This window comes from Doryrhamphus excisus, chromosome 1 (assembly GCF_030265055.1).
Source record: "Doryrhamphus excisus isolate RoL2022-K1 chromosome 1, RoL_Dexc_1.0, whole genome shotgun sequence".
Lineage (NCBI taxonomy): Eukaryota > Metazoa > Chordata > Actinopteri > Syngnathiformes > Syngnathidae > Doryrhamphus > Doryrhamphus excisus.
This window is the reverse complement of record NC_080466.1, coordinates 20,091,150-20,110,567: the sequence shown is the minus strand read 5'-3', so window position 1 is coordinate 20,110,567 and position 19,418 is coordinate 20,091,150. Positions and strand designations below refer to the sequence as shown.

Here is a 19,418-nt window from a genome sequence, read left to right as displayed (position 1 = left end):
CACCAGACGTTCATTTTTCTCCTCTTAGTACGGAACCACAAACCAACCGCTGGCTCCCTGCATCCATTCATCCCAGGAATGTCTTATTCACCTCGTCTCCCCGACTAAAGGCTCTCTCGTGCGCCGCCGTGCCAACATCTGCAAATAAGCAGACACATGTGCGCACATGCTTTTCCAGCACACATAGCTGTGCCATCATGCTTGCACAATTCAGCAAACACACACAAAAAGAGCGACCACCTGTGAGGGTCCACACACACACACACACATACGCATACACGCACACATCCATAAACCTCCTTTTCTTCTTCCCTCTTTTCCATTATCCTCATGAGAGTGCAGAGCCGGGGTCTTCTCTTCCAAACCAAACATCGAGAAAATTCCACAAACCCCACCCGACAGCCCCCACTTCTACCTCCCCTCCATCACTCTCATTTTACCCCCCTCCCTCGTTCCCTCCTTTCCTCTTGCCTGTTGCTTTCTTTCAGGGCTGCGTTTGAGGAAATGGGAAAAAACATTTTTGGCTTTCTTGTGCGAGTGGAACGTGAGCGAGAAATAAAAATACAGTGGTAGGGAGATGCGATGGTGAACAAGGATGAAGTGTCATATTCATTCCACTTTTCTCAGGAGCCATGTCGACGTTTCGCTTTGGTGTCCCACCCATGATGCACCTTCTATTACTTCTATTACCGTCATGGCTGCAAGTTTGAGCTTTACTGCTTCGGTTTTTCACGTTTGTGTTTGCTTCTTATAGTGGAACCTTCTAAATCAAACAGAAAATACATGAAAAGTGACATAAAGCTTAGAAGATCTTGCAAGATTGCATGATTGGGTGGGGGGCAACCTCTGGAACCTCCGGAGAAATCACCTTGACGTGCTTCCCTCCAATAAAACAAGTGACTATTTCACTGTTAACCTTATCTTATACATTAAATTCACAGACAAGTCAGGAGAAAGCTAGCAGAGCTGCCACTAATGTTCACTCGGCTCTTACGTCATGCTTACGACATGTGTGTTTGTTCTCAGGATGTTCTCCACACGAGAACAGCCTCCGCTTCAGATTAGCTCTGCCACTAACGCATGCCAATCATATGGCGCCTTTGGTGGAGCAATGCTGAAAGGCAGAAGTGGAAGGAAACGGCTCCACCCGAGCAGAAATAAGCCAGTTTTTAATTGGTTTCTTCATATCGATTTATCGGATTTAATATTAGGCTGTCAAAATTCCATCCCCGATTATCGGCAATTGATTGATCACGAGAAAAAAATGCCCCAAAAGTCACATATGACAACAAATCTTACAAGATTAAAGCATAAACTCTCAAAGTGTGAAAACAATACATCAAAAGTCTGACAAAACTTGTGTAACATCGAACCAGAAATAGGAAAGCATTAGCTGCTCAGTTTAATATGAGAACTAGAACTAGCTAAATACCAGGTGAAGTTAAACACCAGCTGCTAACTACATCAGATGGGGACCAACACTCCAGCCACAATTAGCCTGTGTTGTAGCTGCAGTATATTACATAAACGAGCACACCCTTCCCATTTCAGCAACCAGTTTTATTCCACTACGATATCATAGAAAATAAACCTGGACATATTTTAGAGCAGTCAGTGTACAGCTTGTTTACCATAGAGAAGCTATTCCCTGATAATAACTCAACACGTGGCTATTATTGTCTAAATAGCTGGCAACATAACGTAAATACTAAGATAATTGTCTTTCCTACAATAAACCATAGTGGGCTGCATGAGTACGGCTGCAAATTGGGAGCTGTGGTTTATCACAACTATGAAAATGGTGAAATAAATTGCACCAAAGATGTAAGAAGTGGCAACTGTGAATTAAACCGCACAATTTTCATAAGCCATTCATCTCTCCTTTCTAATACATAAGAAGAACGTTGATTAAACTTTATAGCGGCATGTCTCAATGAGTCTTACGTTTCACCAGTGATTGAACCAGTGAAGTATTTATAAATCGTTAAATGTTTCTCTCTGATGTTTTCAATATGAGGGACAAAAGTTCAACCGTCCAACAAGGCTGGTTTCCAGTAGCCAGTCATGGAAAAAAACGTGACTAAATTGGACTTTCGGCTGAATTAGCATATGTCAAAAGATGCATGGATTGACTTCAAGGATATTTTTTGCCTGTTAGCTCTCTCAAGATGTTATTTTGTGTCACTGAAATGAAAATAATTTAGCTTGTTGTGAGATCATTTAAAGGGTACCTACTATGCTCATTTTGTATTGAGATGTGGACTCCTATAGAGCAGCTACACACAATAACCTGCACAGAAAATGTTCTAGATCTTTCAGAATTTGCGCCTATTTGTGCTTCCCGCCAAAACGGTGTAATTTATTCCACACTCGGCCCGCCCGCCGAGCACGCCCACTCCACAATGATTGGTCACACACCCAAAGTACTTCCTAACTGCAAACTTTGTCAGATTCCGTGGAGCTCAATAGCCGGACAATCTCGGCACAACATCGATAGTTGAAATGTGATCATTCCACATTTTTTGCGGCGCTACCAGACTACCATCGGTGAGCACTGTGGTTCTTTCCATCACCGTGGATGCACAGCGTGTCCGACATTAATGCACCTTTCCAGGTGAGAGCACGCTGCTTCTGGCTTCAGCAACAGCTATTTCACGTTCATGTTCATAAAAACATCTGTCCTCGTAAACAGAGAAGCAAAGCTTAGAGGAGGGCAGAGAGCTTATCCGGCTTATAGCCACGCCCATATAAGGAAGCCCGCTGCTCTGTGACATCACAAAAGAACAGTTTTGCAACGTCCTCTGAAACCGAGCGTTTTGAGCCATCCCAAACTTCTTTCAGGACTACATTTCCAAATGCGCAAACCGCGTTATCTGAAACTTTGGCATCGTTTAACACGAGAATACAACATTCCAACTACATTTATAGGTCCGAAATGTGGAAAAAGCATTATGAGTCCCCTTTAAACCTGCAAAAAAGTCTGTTTCTGGCGGCCATGTCTGGTGCTTGTGTGTCTCACCGTCTCACACCTGTAGAATACTACACATCATCACATCTTTCAATGGGTCTTCCAAATGCCTTATATTTGTATGTTAGTTAATTTGGCCATTTTTATGCTTGAAAGTGCTTAATTTAGGCAAAAAAAATCATTCATTTTCATTCAAGAGGGTCGTGGTTAGGTGCTGGAGCCTATCTGGGGTGTCTTCGGGCGAGAGGCGGGGTACACCCTGGACTGGTCGCCAGCTAATCACAGGGCACATATAGACAAACAACCATTCACACTCACATTCATACCTATGGACAATTTGGAATTAACCTAGCATGTTTTTGGAATGTGCGAGGAAACTGGAGTACCCGGACAATTGAGCCCGGGTTTCCTAGCTGTGAGGTCTGCGTGCTAACCACTCATCCACCCTGTAGCCGCAAAAAAATAATGAGCAATAATAAGCATATTTTTGGACGAATAATAGGTCATATTAACCATGAAACAATATGATTTATTCATTGATATATTTTGAAAAATGCATTTTTTTACATATACACTGTGGCCCTGCACTTGTCCGACGTAATGGATTCCATATATCGGACAGGAGGTCATACAGTAAGCCAAGCTTATAGTTACAATGTTAACAACAACATCATGCCAGGTTATCATGTTTGCTGAAGAAATACAAAATGATGAAGCCTACAGTTCCTACATCTGTAGCTGATTGACCTGTGTTTTGGTTGTTTTTTTTTTTTTTTACTAAATTATCATCAGTGAAGTGGTGGACTGGACCACACCATGGGGATGGTAAACTGAACATTATGTATGGGTTGTGTAGGTGTGATTACAATAACAGACGTGCCAGCCCAGCAGAGAAAAAGCAGAATGAGATGAAACCAACTAAAGACGAGTCTGCTTCCCTATCCTCTGCTCACACTTTGGTCACACTCTGTTGCGTTCTGAAGGCGCAAAGTGATGCAACTCTGCCGAAGGAGCCTGAAACCGCCAGCAGCCGAGCAACCTTGCTGAGCCTTTCATCGCTTTGGGTGGGGGGGTGGTTCACGGGAGATGAGCTCATGTCTTTTGACTGTGTTTATATGTTTTTGATAATGTTCAAGATGGTGGACGATGGTTCTAATCAACACCACATGTGCAGGGACAATGTAGAGAAAAGGAAAACTCTTACAATTTTGACAGCAAGGTAAATATCACATACTGAAAAATGGTTGTGATTCCCAGGTTGTGGCCAGAAATATTTCAATATTGAACAAAGCAACATTTGTTCACTCCACACTCTTTAATTGCTCTCTGGTTCTACCATATCTTACTTATTGTGTAGAAATATGGGCTAATAACTATAAAAACAATCTTCACTCGCTAAATGTACTGCAAAAAAGGTCAGTAAGGATAATTCATAATGCCGCCTACAGAGAACATACTAACTCCTTATTTCTAAAATCACAAATACTTCAACTTGCTGATATAGTTCATCTTCAAACAGCTAAAATAATGCATAAGGCTAAAAATAACCAATTACCTAATAATGTCATCCAATACTTCTCTACAAGAGAGGAGAAATATGATCTCAGGGAAGAAGTACATTTGAAACACTTATATGCTAGGACTACGTTAAAAAGCCATAGCATTTCAGTATGTGGAATCAAACTATGGAATGGATTGAGTAAGGAAATCAAACAATGCACAACGATGAGCCAATTCAAGAAACAATACAAGCAGTTGATGTTTGCTAAATACAAGGATGAAGAGTCTTGAACCAGTCATGATGTGCTATATATATCACTATATTGACACTTACTATTGTACACATTATGTCATTGGATGGTCATATCACCTCGTACTTCGGTACGTGACAAAAATAAAATAAAAAACAAACAAAAAAAAACACCTTAAACTATATTATGAAAGCAGGAAGTGAACAAATGTAACAGTTACTGATTGTAAAAGTACCAGATGGAGGGGTAGGATTTAATAAGCTTTGCTTCTTCCTACTCCTTTTGGACATGTGGAACTGTGAACTGATTATGGGATGCAATCAATTGTAATCTGATGCATGTTCAAATGAAATAAAACCATTACCATTACCATAGCTTATCTCACCATAACTGCAGAATACACTCCCTCATATGGAGCCATATTGGACCAACTGGATGACACTGACATGGACTTGCTTTTGCTTCAAGTGGTGGTAGATTAAAGTTTATTATTGGTAGAAGCCTAATGATTTGTGTGTTCAAAGTCATAATTCCCTTTTTGTTGGGTAAAAACAACATGACAACTGTGTATGGACCCCCAGACGATGACGCTACCACCACTGTGCTTAGTAGTTACTTATGTTGCCTGATTTTCATAGTAATTTAATGACATTAGATTTTCAAATTAGCACTTGTTGTCTTCCCTTTTCCATTGGAAAGGGTCTTAATCTGTTCTAACCCCAACCCACCCACAATCCCTTACACCACCCCAGTCCGCACCAGTCCCACCACTTGGCAGCGAGACAAGGTCAACACAGAGAGCGTCTTCTGCTTTTCTTCCCTGTAATTCCTCATCAGCAGCAGAGCAACAGCTCTCACCCCCCCTTCCATCCATCCATCCCTCCATCCTTTCATCTTCGACTCAGGGAAAGACTAAAGACGGATAGGAGAAGAAAAGGGGTAAAGGTGGAGAGAAAAAGCAAAAGGAACGGTGGTCATGAGGTCAAAAGCATGTACAGAAATCGATCTCGCTCGTTGTCCGCCTTCTTTGTCGTCCAGACTCAAAAACAAGACACTGCAGCGCCTTGCATTCCTGAGAGCAGAGCAGATTCACCCAATTTGTTTCCACTCTGAGTGTGTGCCAGTAAAGAATAACCAGTCCCAGCTGTCTTGCTCTTATTCTTTGTTGGGCAAATCTAAGGAGTAGACAAGTAAGAGGTTCCATCAAATACGTGACAGAAGTCCACTATTGTGCAAAACGAGACTTTTTAGTCATGTTCTAACATTATTATGTGTCCCTAAAGCCTCTTTATCATCTATTACATTGGATAGGCACAGCGGTATGGAGTGGATAAAGTACTCAATAGCACATCTTGAAGGCACATTAGAATTAAAGCTACAGACACACAATTGTAGTACCACTGATGAGTATTTAAAATGGTCGAAAAACATTATATTATGGCGGCTAATCTGACACACATGCAGCATTTGAAGGGCGGAAATTCAAGATCCATCAAAGGTGGAAATCCCCCACCCAAAAATTATGCAGCATTCCCTGAGTGATGGAGTGTCTACGAGCATCCACCTCAGTTCACTTTGGAATGGTGGAAGTGTGTGTGTGTGTGTGGGGGGGGGGGGGGGGACAAGGCAAAGGAAGTTCAAAATTAAAAATAAGGGAGGAAAAAAAAATGTTGCGGGAGTGAGCGAGCAGGCGAGGTATGCTCTGCTGGAGGACTGGGAGAGGAAAACCACAGGAAGGAGTGAGATGGAGAAAGAGACGGGTAAATAGCGGCGAGGGAGAGGCCACATCAGGGCGCCATGGACTCTTTCCTGTATGCAGACAGAGAGGGGGTCATCCAGTCTTTGAATGTGCGTTGTGTATAATGCGGGGTGTGCCTCGTGTCGTGTAATGGTATGCATGCGCTAACTAGCTCTGAATGACGCCCCCCCCCCCGCCCCGACATGTGTTTAGGATCTATATGTGTATGTGCGTGAGGGGCTGAATAGCTGGAGAGTGTTTTTCTAGGCGGGAGGGGATCCATAAGAGGGTCTGGGCATTCTGCCACAAACATAGGTCATTGAGGGGAAAAAGTGCTGGAGGAGCTGCTGGAGGTTGGTGGTGGTGTTTGAGGGGCGGGCGGGGGCTCACATGGGGGTTATGAGTCTGTGATGATTTCAGGCTGCATGCATACATATGGTCCTGCATGTGCACGCTTCCACATTGACGTGTGTGTGTGTGTGTGTGTGTGAGGGAAAGACAGAAGTCAATGAGTTTGCATGGAATGTAAAACCACAGTGGTGATGTGGATGGCCTTCATTGCGGTTTAGCCTTTGGCTCATATTATGATCAGGGATACCGCCTCTGATCTTGGAAGCATTATTATTCCCAGTGATAATAATTTTATGTAGATTCAGATGAACATGAGTAGCAAAACCCACTTTTATTCTCTGGCTTGAGTCGTATGGTCCTGTCTCTTTTAGTTCTTTCTTTTTATTTTAATTGGTTTTATTTTTTATACTTTTATTGCTTTGCTTCTTGTTTTTAATATTTTAATATCTATTTTATTATTTTTATTTCATATTTGATCTTTTAGTTTTGGATTAAATTCAATTTGTACCTTTATTTATTGTATTTTATTTTTACTTTTCATTTTACTAGTCTGTGCAGCACTTTGGAAACTCTAACTCTGTTTATAAAATGTGCTATATAAATAAAGTGGATTGGAAGATAATTTTGTCTTAAATACAGTCACTCATGAGGGTGGTAGTGTAATGGTCTGGGGCTGCATGAGTGCTGCACAGGTGAGCTGTGGGTCACATTTTCACAGCAGGTCCAGTGTCTCATAAAAATGAGTACACCCCTCATATTTTGTTAAATTATATCTTCTCAAGGGACAATACAAGGGAAATTAAGCTTTAGAGTAGTCAGTGTACAGCTTGTATATAACAGTATAGATTTGCTATCCTCTGACAATGACTGACACAAAGCTATTCCTGTCTAAATAGCAAACAACATACTATAAGTGAGTAGAAGGATAATGTCTTGCCGATAGTCACGGATGGGAGTGGCAGTGTCACGGTCCGAGGCTGCATGAGTGCTGCACAGGGGAGCTGTGGTTCACGTTTTCACCAAACACAGCAGGTCCAGTGTCTCATAAAAATGATTACACCCCTCACATTTTGTTACAGTATATCTTCTCAAGGGACAATACAATGGAAATTGAGCTTTAGAGTAGTCAGTGTACAGCTTGCATATAACAGTATAGATTTACTATGCTCTGACAATGACTGACACAAAGCTATTCCTGTCACGATTGGGCTTCTCCCCCTCGTGACAGCTCTTAATTTTCCTTTTTTCCTTAGTTCCTGGTTCATGCCCTTATTTTGTAGTCACTTCCTGTGTTGCTCTGTTCTGTTTTCCATTGCTTTCCATTATCTCCCGTGCCTGTTTCCCATTTTCTGTTATGCCTATTTAGTTCAGGTGTGCGCTCCTTTCATTGTTGGGTCATTGTCGTTTTTTGTGTGGACATGCTAGCGTATCTAGCATCTTCATTAAATATATTTTTACCTGCAATCGGGTCCTCATCTCTGCATCCTGGGGTCGAACCGTAAAGCTCTCAAGCCAGAACATGACAATTCCTGTCTAAATAGCAAACAACATACTGTGAGTGAGTAGAAGGATAATGTCTTGCCTACAGTCATGGATGGGAGTGGCAGTGTCACGGTCTGAGGCTGCATGAGTGCTGCCGGAACTGGGGAGCTATTTGAAACACGAATTCCAACTTGTACTGTTACATTCTGGGTTGCGTGACATGTTTTCCAACATGATAGGGAACCCAAACACACTCCCAAGAGTTTGCTAAGGAAGATGAATGGCCCAGTACTGTATGTCTCCCCCAGACCTGAACCCAATTGAGGGCTGTATATTAAAGGAAGGAAAGTGCAGGGTGCCCAGACATCCACCAGGTGTGTCATCATGGAGGAGCGGAAGAGGATTCCGGTAGCAACCCAAGCAGCTTCAGTGAATTCCATGTCCAAGAGGTTCAAGACAGTGTTAGTTAACAATGGTGCTCACACTAAATATTAGCAAGTTACCCTAAAAGTACAGTAAACCTCGGATATATCGGATTCAATTGTTCCCACTGGTTTTGTCCGATATCCGAAATATAAGCGAAATCCGTTATATGCGTATACCGGAAAATGTCAGTTTTACGCATATATCGGATTTATATCCGGTATATGCGTAAATCGGATTTTATCCGTTATAAAAAGGCACTTCCTTGACTATGTTTCCAATGTACCTGGACGCGCAGGCAACGCTGCAAACGCTGCAAATGACGTCGTATAGCGGCCTGTCACGATTCGGCGAATCGGAGCGCCACGATGCGGCCATCCGATATATGCGAGGGAAATTTAATGGAAATGCATTGGAACGGGACTGGAGATTTTGTCCGAAATAGGCGAAATCCGTGATAAAAAATCCGATATATGCAATTAATTTTTATTGGAAATGCATTACAGAAAAATTGGTTATTTTTTATCTGTCCGTTTTTTTCCGATATATCCGAGTCCGATATATCCGAGGTTTACTGTACATTATTTTTAAGGCTCAAAGCCACATGCAAACAACAGCAAAAACAATAGCAAACACCATCAGCGTCAGCTTTGTATATTCAAATATGTTTTTCTTGCTTTTACTCAGGCCGTGGCACAGTACACACATACACACACAACCTTCTTGTGAGAAAATGAACATCCCTAGCACGCTAGCGGTGCCTCACATGGAAAGTTGAGGCCAGGAGCCATGGAGCGTTCGCTCCTGTTAAGTCCAAAACAAGTACACAAATGATGGATTAAATATCTTTTTATACTTAGAAGGAATAATGTGAATCGAATTGCGTCGCTGCAGCTGTTGTGCATTTCCTCACACGGTCACTTCTTTCTCCTGCAGTGTTTTTTTCTCCCTGCAGAGTGTCCCGTGAAGCACATAACTGGCTTTTGAGTCACTCCGCCAAACAAGAATTCCTGCTCTTGAGTCACGGAGCTGCTTTTTTTTTTTTTTTTTTTTTGCTCCAAGCTTTTCCAGAATATCACATGGCTTTGAATGGAAAACTACCATTTAGCCTCTAATGTCAGGAACAGTTAGAACATATTCATGCTGTGAGACTCTAAAGCTCAAAAAGAGAAAAGAATATGTAAACTCACACAAAATGCCAATATTTCTTAGTTAAATAGGATATTTTTTCTTGATATACAATATTATCCCATATCTGTATCATATATATGTTTTTCCCATTAAAAATAGCAGAACTAGACATAGTTTGTTGTTAAAATCAACAAACTATGATTTTAAAAGCTGTGTTAAGTGTTATACAAGTGTAAAAAGAAGCACAACACACACATTTAGCTTATGCAGCTTACTTGATTTTCTAGCTTTGGAGGAACTATCAGAGTAATAACAGATTGGCATCAGAGACGTGAAGTCCTGCTCTTTTGTATCCTGCTCGCAGTTGTTTCTGTCATTTTACTGAGAACACTTGACTAAAAACACTAAATTCATCACACAGTAAATTAACACTCAAAAGGTGTACATGGCAAATGTACAGACATGTACCAATATGATTTTGAAATGAAATAACACTTTTAAAGTTTTCCCATTCCCGTTAATTATGGAGCCGTTGAGTGTTAAGTTGCTGTGTGATGAGTTTAATGTTTTCATAATAGTTAAACCAGTCTTCGTCTTCCTGCAGACACCAAAGACACTATGCTGTCCTCAGACGAGCCGCTGGACCTGAAGCTTCCCTCTGGGAGGACGCACTGTCCCCTCAGACTGGGAAAGAGGACTTCATCTTCCATCTGCGCACCTCTCAGCGCCACACGTCCTCGTCTTATTTACACCACCTTCCCCTCCCCGCCGTCCTCCCCAGGTAAGCCTCAACAAGCACCACCACCACCCTCATCGTCAACATCATCAGCACTATTGTCCATCGTGTCCTCACCAGGACGCGTGATGCCACACCGCACAGATTAGCCATATTAGCGTCCTAATGCAATCATGTCGTCAGTGCATTCACTGTTCTCATCTTGTCCTCCCCCACGTTCTCCGGGTTTGTGAGCGTGTCTCCTAACAAGACAAGCGTGACACTGATTGACTTAAAGAAACCTCAGCAAAAATCACTTATGAGCGTCTGAGTGGACTGAATGACGAGCTCTGTCTCGTTAAATGTGGTCCGACACTATCTAACGACATTAGACAGTGTAACAAAAAATACGGATGTATTGTTGGGAGAATAAAGTTGGAATTTTAAAAGAATACTGTTATTGTATTATGAGAAAAAATCTGAATATTATCAGAATAAAGTTATGTGTTGACATTGTTATGAAAATCAATGAAATATTATGGTAATATTATGAGCAAATAGTCTGAATTTTACGAGAATAATTGTTATCTTATGATAGTAAAACTGTTTTCCATTATCTGAAGGAAAAAAGTTACAATATTAAAGCAATCTTTATATTATGACACTAAAATTGCATATTTATGAGAAAAACAATGTCATATTGTAACAATAATAACATAGCATTACAAAATAAAGTTGTAATATTTCAAGAAAAAGCATATAGTAGCAAAATTATTTATCGTTTTGAATGAGAATAATAACATAGCAATCCAAGAATAAAGTTATAATATTTTGAGAATATTGTAGCAAAATTACAGTATAATAATAACAACGTTGTTACAAAAGTGTGTTATGAAATAAAAGTTGTATTATTGACAAGAAGTATTTCCTATTGTCCAAAGTTGTAATATTGTATAAATATAAAATATTATATTTAGGAAGTCAGGTTTTTATTAGAATATAACAGAAAATTATATTTAAAATAAACAACATACAAATTCTAATACTAGAATTACAAGAATATTGTTGTCAATTTTCAGGAAAAAAGACTAATAATGTAGTATTAAAATAGTAAATATTATTTATATTTTTTCCAACAAAAAGGCTGACCTTTATGAGAATAACCTGGTATTAAGTATAACAGGAAATAGTAGCCTTACTATCAAAAATCAACATAGTGTTATGAGTGTTATCAGTCATATGAGAAAAACAATCATATTACAATATTACAATCAATATTACAACAATAAAGTTACGATAAGGGCTGCACGGCGCAAGTAGTTAGCGCGCAGGCCACACAGCTAGGAGACCCGAGTTCAATTTCACCTCGGAGGACTCCAGTTTCCTCCCACATTCCAAAAACATGCTAGGTTAATCGGCGACTCCAAATTGTCCATAGGTATGAATGTGAGTGTGAATGGTTGTTTGTCTATATGTGCCCTGTGATTGGCTGGCGACCAGTCCAGGGTGTACCCCGCCTCTCGCCCGAAGACAGCTGGGATAGGCTCCAGCACCCCCCGTGACCCTCGTGAGAATTAATGGTAGAAAATGAGTGAACAATAAAGAACAATATGGTATAATGTTGTAAGTATAAAGTAGTAATATTAAGAGACTAAAGTAACACATCTATTCCATCCACTTTAGATTCCCAGTCCCCGTCTCAAGAGCGACCCGGGTCCTGCTTCACGCCCCCAGCCATGGACCTCAGCCTGTCCCCTTCCTCTCGACACGCGTCCTCCCTCTCCCCTTCTCCTTCCTCCCCATCCCCCTTGTCCCCTCCGTCCCCTGTGGAGTCTCCCCACAGCATCAGCAGCATCAGCAGCATCAGCAGCAGCCCTCGACCACACCCTCTCTTACGGGTGAGCCTCGGTTTAAGGCTGTGCATTCATTACAGTGAACACCTCCACAAACAATAATGGCCTCCATGTCTGCGTGTTAGTTAGGGTGCATTATCAGGCCGATATGAGGGAATTATGACGCCATACCGATACATTTGATAACATTAAAAATAGCTTGGATACCTGATAACTGTAAAAAAATGCGACAGTATCTGTAGTATCTGATGATCAAATTCACAACACTCAAATTGTGTAAACACAAATATACAAACATGTGCCGATATGAGTTAAAAAAACAACAACATTTTTCCCATAAGGCACTGCAGCTGAGCAACGCATTCATTGGGGCGCGGCAATGATTTCAACTTCCCTCTGAGCTTTGAGCTCTGGGTCTCTCTGGTGGACAAAATCAGCATTGCAGTTCTAGCCACCATTTTCTACGCTTTCTATGCTCCTCCAATGAAATTGTTTTCTCAAGCGAAATACATTTTGGGAAAACTTTAATATGTTGTTTCTTCCACATTAAACGTGCGTTGATACATGTTTCTATATTTCTGAGGTGTAACGTTTGAGTGTTAAGTTGCTATGTGATGAGTTTAATGTTGTTTGTAAGATACAACCGTGAGTCAGACTATAGTAATTACAATAACAGACGTACAACAGACCAGCGATAAAGTGCTCTAATACACCACAGGGATGCAGAACACAATACATGTTTATATGCTGTTCAAAAATATTCAAAATTGCACTTAAAAAACGCGCGAAACAGTGAAAACTGCAATGTAACGAGGGAACACTGTAACGCAACCCAAAGTCACACTTAAATTGTAACCTTATTTATTTATTCTATTATTATGTAATATCTTGAAAGTGTCATTTTTTTCCCATTCATTTCATCTCTTTTTTTTTGCTATTTTTATATTAAAATTTAGACACTACATCTAAAGATTTAGGCATTTTTTCATGAGAGGCATCTTGCAATTGCACCAAAACGTAACGGTTTCTTTGTGTTCAATCAGTAAGAGCCAATCAAAACAGTGTTCCCATTGTATGTCTAATACACCACAGGGATGCAGAACACAATACATGTTTATATGCTGTTAAAAAATATTCAAAATTGCACTTAAAAAACGCGCAAAACAGTGAATACCTCAATCTAACGAGGGAACACTGTAACACAACTTAAAGTCACACTTAAATTGTAACCTTATTTATTTATTCTATTATTATGTAATATCTTGAAAGTGTCATTTTTTCCCATTCATTTAATCTCTTTTTTTTTTGCTATTTTTATATTAAAATTTAGACACTAAATCTAAAGATTTATTTTTCATTTTCATTAATTTTTTCATGAGAGGCATCTTGCAATTGCACCAAAACGTAACGGTTTCTTTGTGTTCAATCAGTAAGAGCCAATCAAAACTGTGTTCCCATTGTATGTCTAATACACCACAGGGATGCAGAACACAATACATGTTTATATGCTGTTAAAAAATATTCAAAATTGCACTCAAAAAACGTGTAAAACAGTGAAAACTGCAATGTAACGAGGGAACACTGTAACGCAACCCAAAGTCACACTTAAATTGTAACCTTATTTATTTATTCTATTATTATATAATATCTTGAAAGTGTCATTTTTTCCCATTCATTTAATCTCTTTTTTTTTTGCTATTTTTATATTAAAATTTAGACACTAAATCTAAAGATTTATTTTTCATTTTCATTAATTTTTTCATGAGAGGCATCTTGCAATTGCACCAAAATGTAACGGTTTCTTTCTGTTCAATCAGTAAGAGCCAATCAAAACAGTGTTCCCATTGTATGTCCCCGACAGGAAGCACATCATCGTCATAGAGGAATGGAGGGCGATGCTTCACCTCAGCGTTATCCTTTCTATCTTCCCATTGCGAGCCCACCACCGGTGTACAGCTTTCCTTCCTCCTTGCTTATTGGTCAGAAGCGAGAGAAGCAAGTTTCACCCGAGCCCTCACTGGATGCTCAGCTCACCTGCCGCTGGATGAAGGTAAGCCATGCGTGTTGTTATGTGAAGCTACCTGAGCAGAGCATCCACATCTGATAAAGTACATTAGTGTAATATGGATAATATATCTCATTATTAATAATGATTTAATTGCACTGTTACAAAATATCACTTTGGACCCCTCTGGCATAAAATGTCACATGAAGTTCTCACAGTCCCAGTCTTGTCTTGCCTTGCAGTGCCACCTGCTGTTTGAGTCACTGCAAGACCTGGTGGACCACATCAATGACACCCACGTCAAGCCTGAAAAGGATTCTGGTTATTGCTGCAAGTGGGAGGGCTGTGCTCGCAATGGGCGGGGATTCAACGCCAGGTGAGCCCATCCACATCCACCCACTTCCTGTTATGTGAAGGAAATCAAATCTGGTATTTACTCATTTCTCTGCCGCAGGAAAAAAACCCAATAAACAATGCTGTACATGTTATGTTAATATGCATAAGTTAAATCTAAAAATAGATATTGTTCAAAGATAACTGTAAATATATTTTAGTATACTATGACAGAAGTTTGCCACTAATAAAGTTAAATAATAATAATAATAATAATAAAAAAAAATTGTAATAATTAAATTAAATAATTACAAATTTAATTAATTAATTTTAATTCAATAATTTAATTTTAAATTATATAATTTATTATTAATAATTAGTGCTATAATAAATTATTAACTCTGTAAAGGGAATTAAATAATATTGTTTTAATATGTACAGGTAAGGGCCAGAAAATTAGAATATTTTCATAAACTTGATTTATTTCAGTCATTGTGTTCAAAAGGTATAACTTTTACATTATATTTAATCATTGCACACAGACCGATGCATTTCAAATGTTTATTTCTTTAATTTTGATGATTATAGGTGGCAACAAATGAAAATCCGAAATTCCGTGGGTCAGAAAATTAGAATATTACCTAAGGCCAATACAAAAAAAGGATTTTTAGAAATGTTGGCCAACTGAAAAGTATGAACGTGAAAAATATGAGAATGTACAGTACTCAATACTTGGTTGGAGCTCCTTTTGCCTCAATGACTGCATTAATGCGGTGTGGCATGGAGTCGATCAGTTTCTGGCACTGCTCAGGTGTTATGAGAGCCCAGGTTGCTTTGATAGTGGCCTTCAGCTCTTCTGCATTTTTGGGTCTGGCATTCTGCATCTTCCTCTTAACAATACCCCACAGATTTTCGATGGGGCTAAGGTCAGGCGAGTTGGCTGGCCAATTGAGAACAGAAATATCATGGTCCTTAAACCAGGCACTGGTAGATTTGGCGCTGTGTGCAGGCGCCAAGTCCTGTTGGAACGTAAAATCCCCATCTCCATAAAGCAGGTCAGCAGCAGGAAGCATGAAGTGCTCTAAAACTTGCTGGTAGACAGCTGCGTTGACGTTGGATCTCAGGAAACAGAGTGGACCGACACCAGCAGATGACATGGCACCCCAAACCATCACTGATGGTGGAAACTTCACACTAGACTTCAAGCAACGTGGATCCTGTGCCTCTCCTCTCTTCATCCAGACTCTGGGACCTCGATTTCCAAAGGAAATGCTAAATTTGCTTTCATCAGAAAACATAACTTTGGACCACTCAGCAGCAGTCCAGCTCTTTTTTTCCTTAGCCCAGGTGAGACGCTTTTCGCGCTGTTTCTTGTTCAAAAGAGGCTTGACACGAGGTATGCGGCAGTTGAAACCCATGTCTTTCATGCGTCTCTTGGTGGTGGATCTTGAAGCACTGACTCCTGCAGCAGTCCAGTCCTTGTGAATCTCCCCCACATTTTTGAATGGGTTTTTTTTCACAATCTTCACCAGGGCGCGGTGATTCCTATCGCTTGTACACTTTTTCCTACCACAGTTTTTCCTTCCCTTTGCCTCTCCATTAATGTGTTTGGACACAGAGGTTTGAGAACAGCCAACCTTTTCAGCAATAACCTTTTGAGTCTTGCCCTCCTTGTGCAATGTGTCAATGGTTGCCTTTTGGACAGCTGTCAAATCTGAAGTCTTCCCCATGTTTGTGTAAGCTTCAGAACTGGACTGAGAGACCATTTAAAGCCCTTTGCAGGACACCAGGTGTCTTCAAAATTGAACCCTTTCACAATATTCTAATTTTCTGACCCACGGAATTTCGGATTTTCATTTGTTGCCACCTATAATCATCAAAATTAATGAAATAAACATTTGAAATGCATCAGTCTATGTGCAATGATTAAATATAATGTAAAAGTTATACCTTTTGAACACAATGACTGAAATAAATCAAGTTTATGAAAATATTCTAATTTTCTGGCCCTTACCTGTATGTGTTATTTTGTGACTTTGTATTTTTTTTGTTTATTTCTGAAATCTAAAACAAGTCTTAATCATAAGAAAATTACAAATATACAAAACATGAATGCATTACATTATGTATGCTATTATATTTTGTTATTTGTAAATTATTGTATTATTATTTCTATTTTTTTTGTAGGAAAAAGATGACATTTGAATGCTACCAAAACTGATAAACTAAATTCATAATAAAATAAATGGAAGCACTGCCTCCATTGGGTGCCAATGGGTTAAATTTATATTATTGAATCAGTTATTAATTTATTATTATTTTATGATCGTTTTTGTTCAGTAAATTCAAAGAATCCAAAACTTGACTTTTGTAATATTGGCACAATATAAACAACACAAAAAATGGTAATGGTTTGTGTGCACACTTTTGCGGTTAAAATTTCCCTTCAATTCATCACCTTCTTCACGCTTTTCAATGTATGTACAATGTATACAATGTATGTATTTCTATGGAAAAGATGCAAGCCGAGTTTGTGCACCAAACGTGCTCTTTTCTATTGTGGAGTTGCATCATCACCTCTTTCACTATCACTACATCTTTTTTGACCGAGGGGTTGGGTTGAAAATAAACCCTACAAATACATCTTTGGTTGCGAGGGAGTTAAAGTGAGTTAAGTATACCTAATTTGCATATGTAATGTTTTTCCCAGGTATAAAATGCTGATCCATATCCGCACACACACCAACGAGAAGCCCCATCATTGTCCCACCTGTAACAAGAGTTTCTCCCGCCTGGAGAACCTGAAGATCCATACCCGGTCTCACACAGGTCAGGACTAAAGTACTGTAATGTTTACATCTAATTATCTAATCAATGTGCATGTTGACGCAAACTGCTATTTTCCTGCTTGCTTTAGTGTACAACCATTTTTTATTTTTATATTTCATATTGCTTCATTTGCCTTGTAGAAAAGGTGAAGGAGGAATAAAAGGTACTGGCACAGCCCCGGGTAATCATTTACAGCACTACAAATAATAAACCTTTCATGGCGCTATTGCGTCATATTGGTCAATGCCTCCCACAGGCTTCAGATAACACCTATAAAGTTCTTGGTTGAGCGACGTGATGTGTCTCTTGTTAATGTTTAATCTTAATATTTCATATGAAAAGTCCGACACGTCATGAAAGCAAATATAGTAACATCGGACAAATCATCGACGGATAATGCAGTCAGCTGATCGGTCAATGGAAAATCAGAAAGAAAATTGTGAAAATGCAAAATATATTCTTAAAAATAACTGCGGAACTGGTATTTTCCAGGACGCTCTAATTTGACAAGGCAAATACCGTACCATTTACGAGTACTTTTGCTAATATTTACATAGCTGACACAGTTATAGCCTACACACCCCACGATGCAAATAAAAGGCAAACCAGGGTTTACCATTCCAAACGGTTGCATGGAAAACTGCTTTGCTACACATTTTTTTAATAAATACATTTCCATAAGTCAGACATTTTATTTTTCTATGCTGACAAATAGAAAGCTAATTCAATGCAGAATGCAGTGCACTCAGATGCGAGGCAGTGCAATAAGCAGAAAAGAGTGTTCTGTGTTCTATTTGCTTAGGAAACGTGCAAATTCTGCCATTTTTACTGAACTGACAGGAAGTACCGGGAGTAAAAAAGCCAAAAACATAAGGAACTCTTCCAGTGTTAACTGGTGTGAGCGTCTTATTTTCTATTATGTCTACTATACTGAGTAATAGAAGTGTAAAGGTCGGTAGTGGGCTCTAATAGTGTTAGAAACCGTATTTACTCTACAGTGTCTTCAACCGGTCGGGTCTGGAACCAACTGGAATGACTGTGTATATCGTTATGGGACACATTCATTCATTTTCTACCGTTTTTCCTCACGAGGGTCGCGGGGCGTGTCTTTATCGTTGGGCGAGAGGCGGGGTACACCCTGGACTGGTCGCCAGCCAATCACAGGGCACATATAGACAAACAACCATTCACACTCACATTCATACCTATGGACAATTTGGAGTCGCCAATTAACCTAGCATGTTTTTTTTGGAATGTGGGAGGAAACCGGAGTACCCGGAGAAAACCCACGCATGCACGGGGAGAACATGCAAACTCCACACAGAGATGGCCGAGGGTGGAATTGAACCCTGGTCTCCTAGCTGTGAGGTCTGTGCGCTAACCACTCGACCGCCGTGCCGCCCGTTATGGGACACAGTCGTGTGAAAATAAGCATCTCGGTCGATCCAAGCCACTCCACAACTTTCTTTTAAGCCCTTTCTTGGTGGATTTACTGAGACTCATCCATACGATGGTGCAGTAAGCAGCCGTAAACCATAACATCTCCAACTCCATCCTTCACAGATGCTACGAATTGATCAAGTCTTTGGTTCATGCTAAACATATCCTCTGGGACTGCGTCCAAATAATTCTGTTCTAAATGGTAATGGTAATGGTTTAATTTCATTTGAACATTCATCAGATTACAATTGAATGCATCACATAATCAGTTCACAGTTCCACATGTCCAAAAGGAGTAGGAAGAAGCAAAGCTTATTAAATCCTACCCCTCCATCTGGTACTTTTACAATCAGTAACTGTTACATTTGTTCACTTCCTGCTTTCATAATATGGTTTAAG

The 19,418-nt window shown here is 39.8% G+C and overlaps 1 protein-coding gene across 2 annotated transcripts in view; it reads left to right on the top strand.

Moving 5' to 3' along the window:
- LOC131099013 (zinc finger protein GLIS2-like) overlaps positions 1 to 19,418 on the top strand; it is a 28,032-nt gene that overhangs the window by 4,260 nt on the left and 4,354 nt on the right. For both annotated transcript variants that reach the window (XM_058046009.1, XM_058046008.1), the window contains exons 2-6: positions 10,449 to 10,625; positions 12,243 to 12,457; positions 14,274 to 14,462; positions 14,660 to 14,793; positions 17,461 to 17,579. In XM_058046009.1, the coding sequence (XP_057901992.1) occupies positions 10,463 to 10,625; positions 12,243 to 12,457; positions 14,274 to 14,462; positions 14,660 to 14,793; positions 17,461 to 17,579 (820 nt within the window). In that variant the 5' untranslated portion in view covers positions 10,449 to 10,462. The remainder of the gene's footprint in view (positions 1 to 10,448; positions 10,626 to 12,242; positions 12,458 to 14,273; positions 14,463 to 14,659; positions 14,794 to 17,460; positions 17,580 to 19,418) is intronic.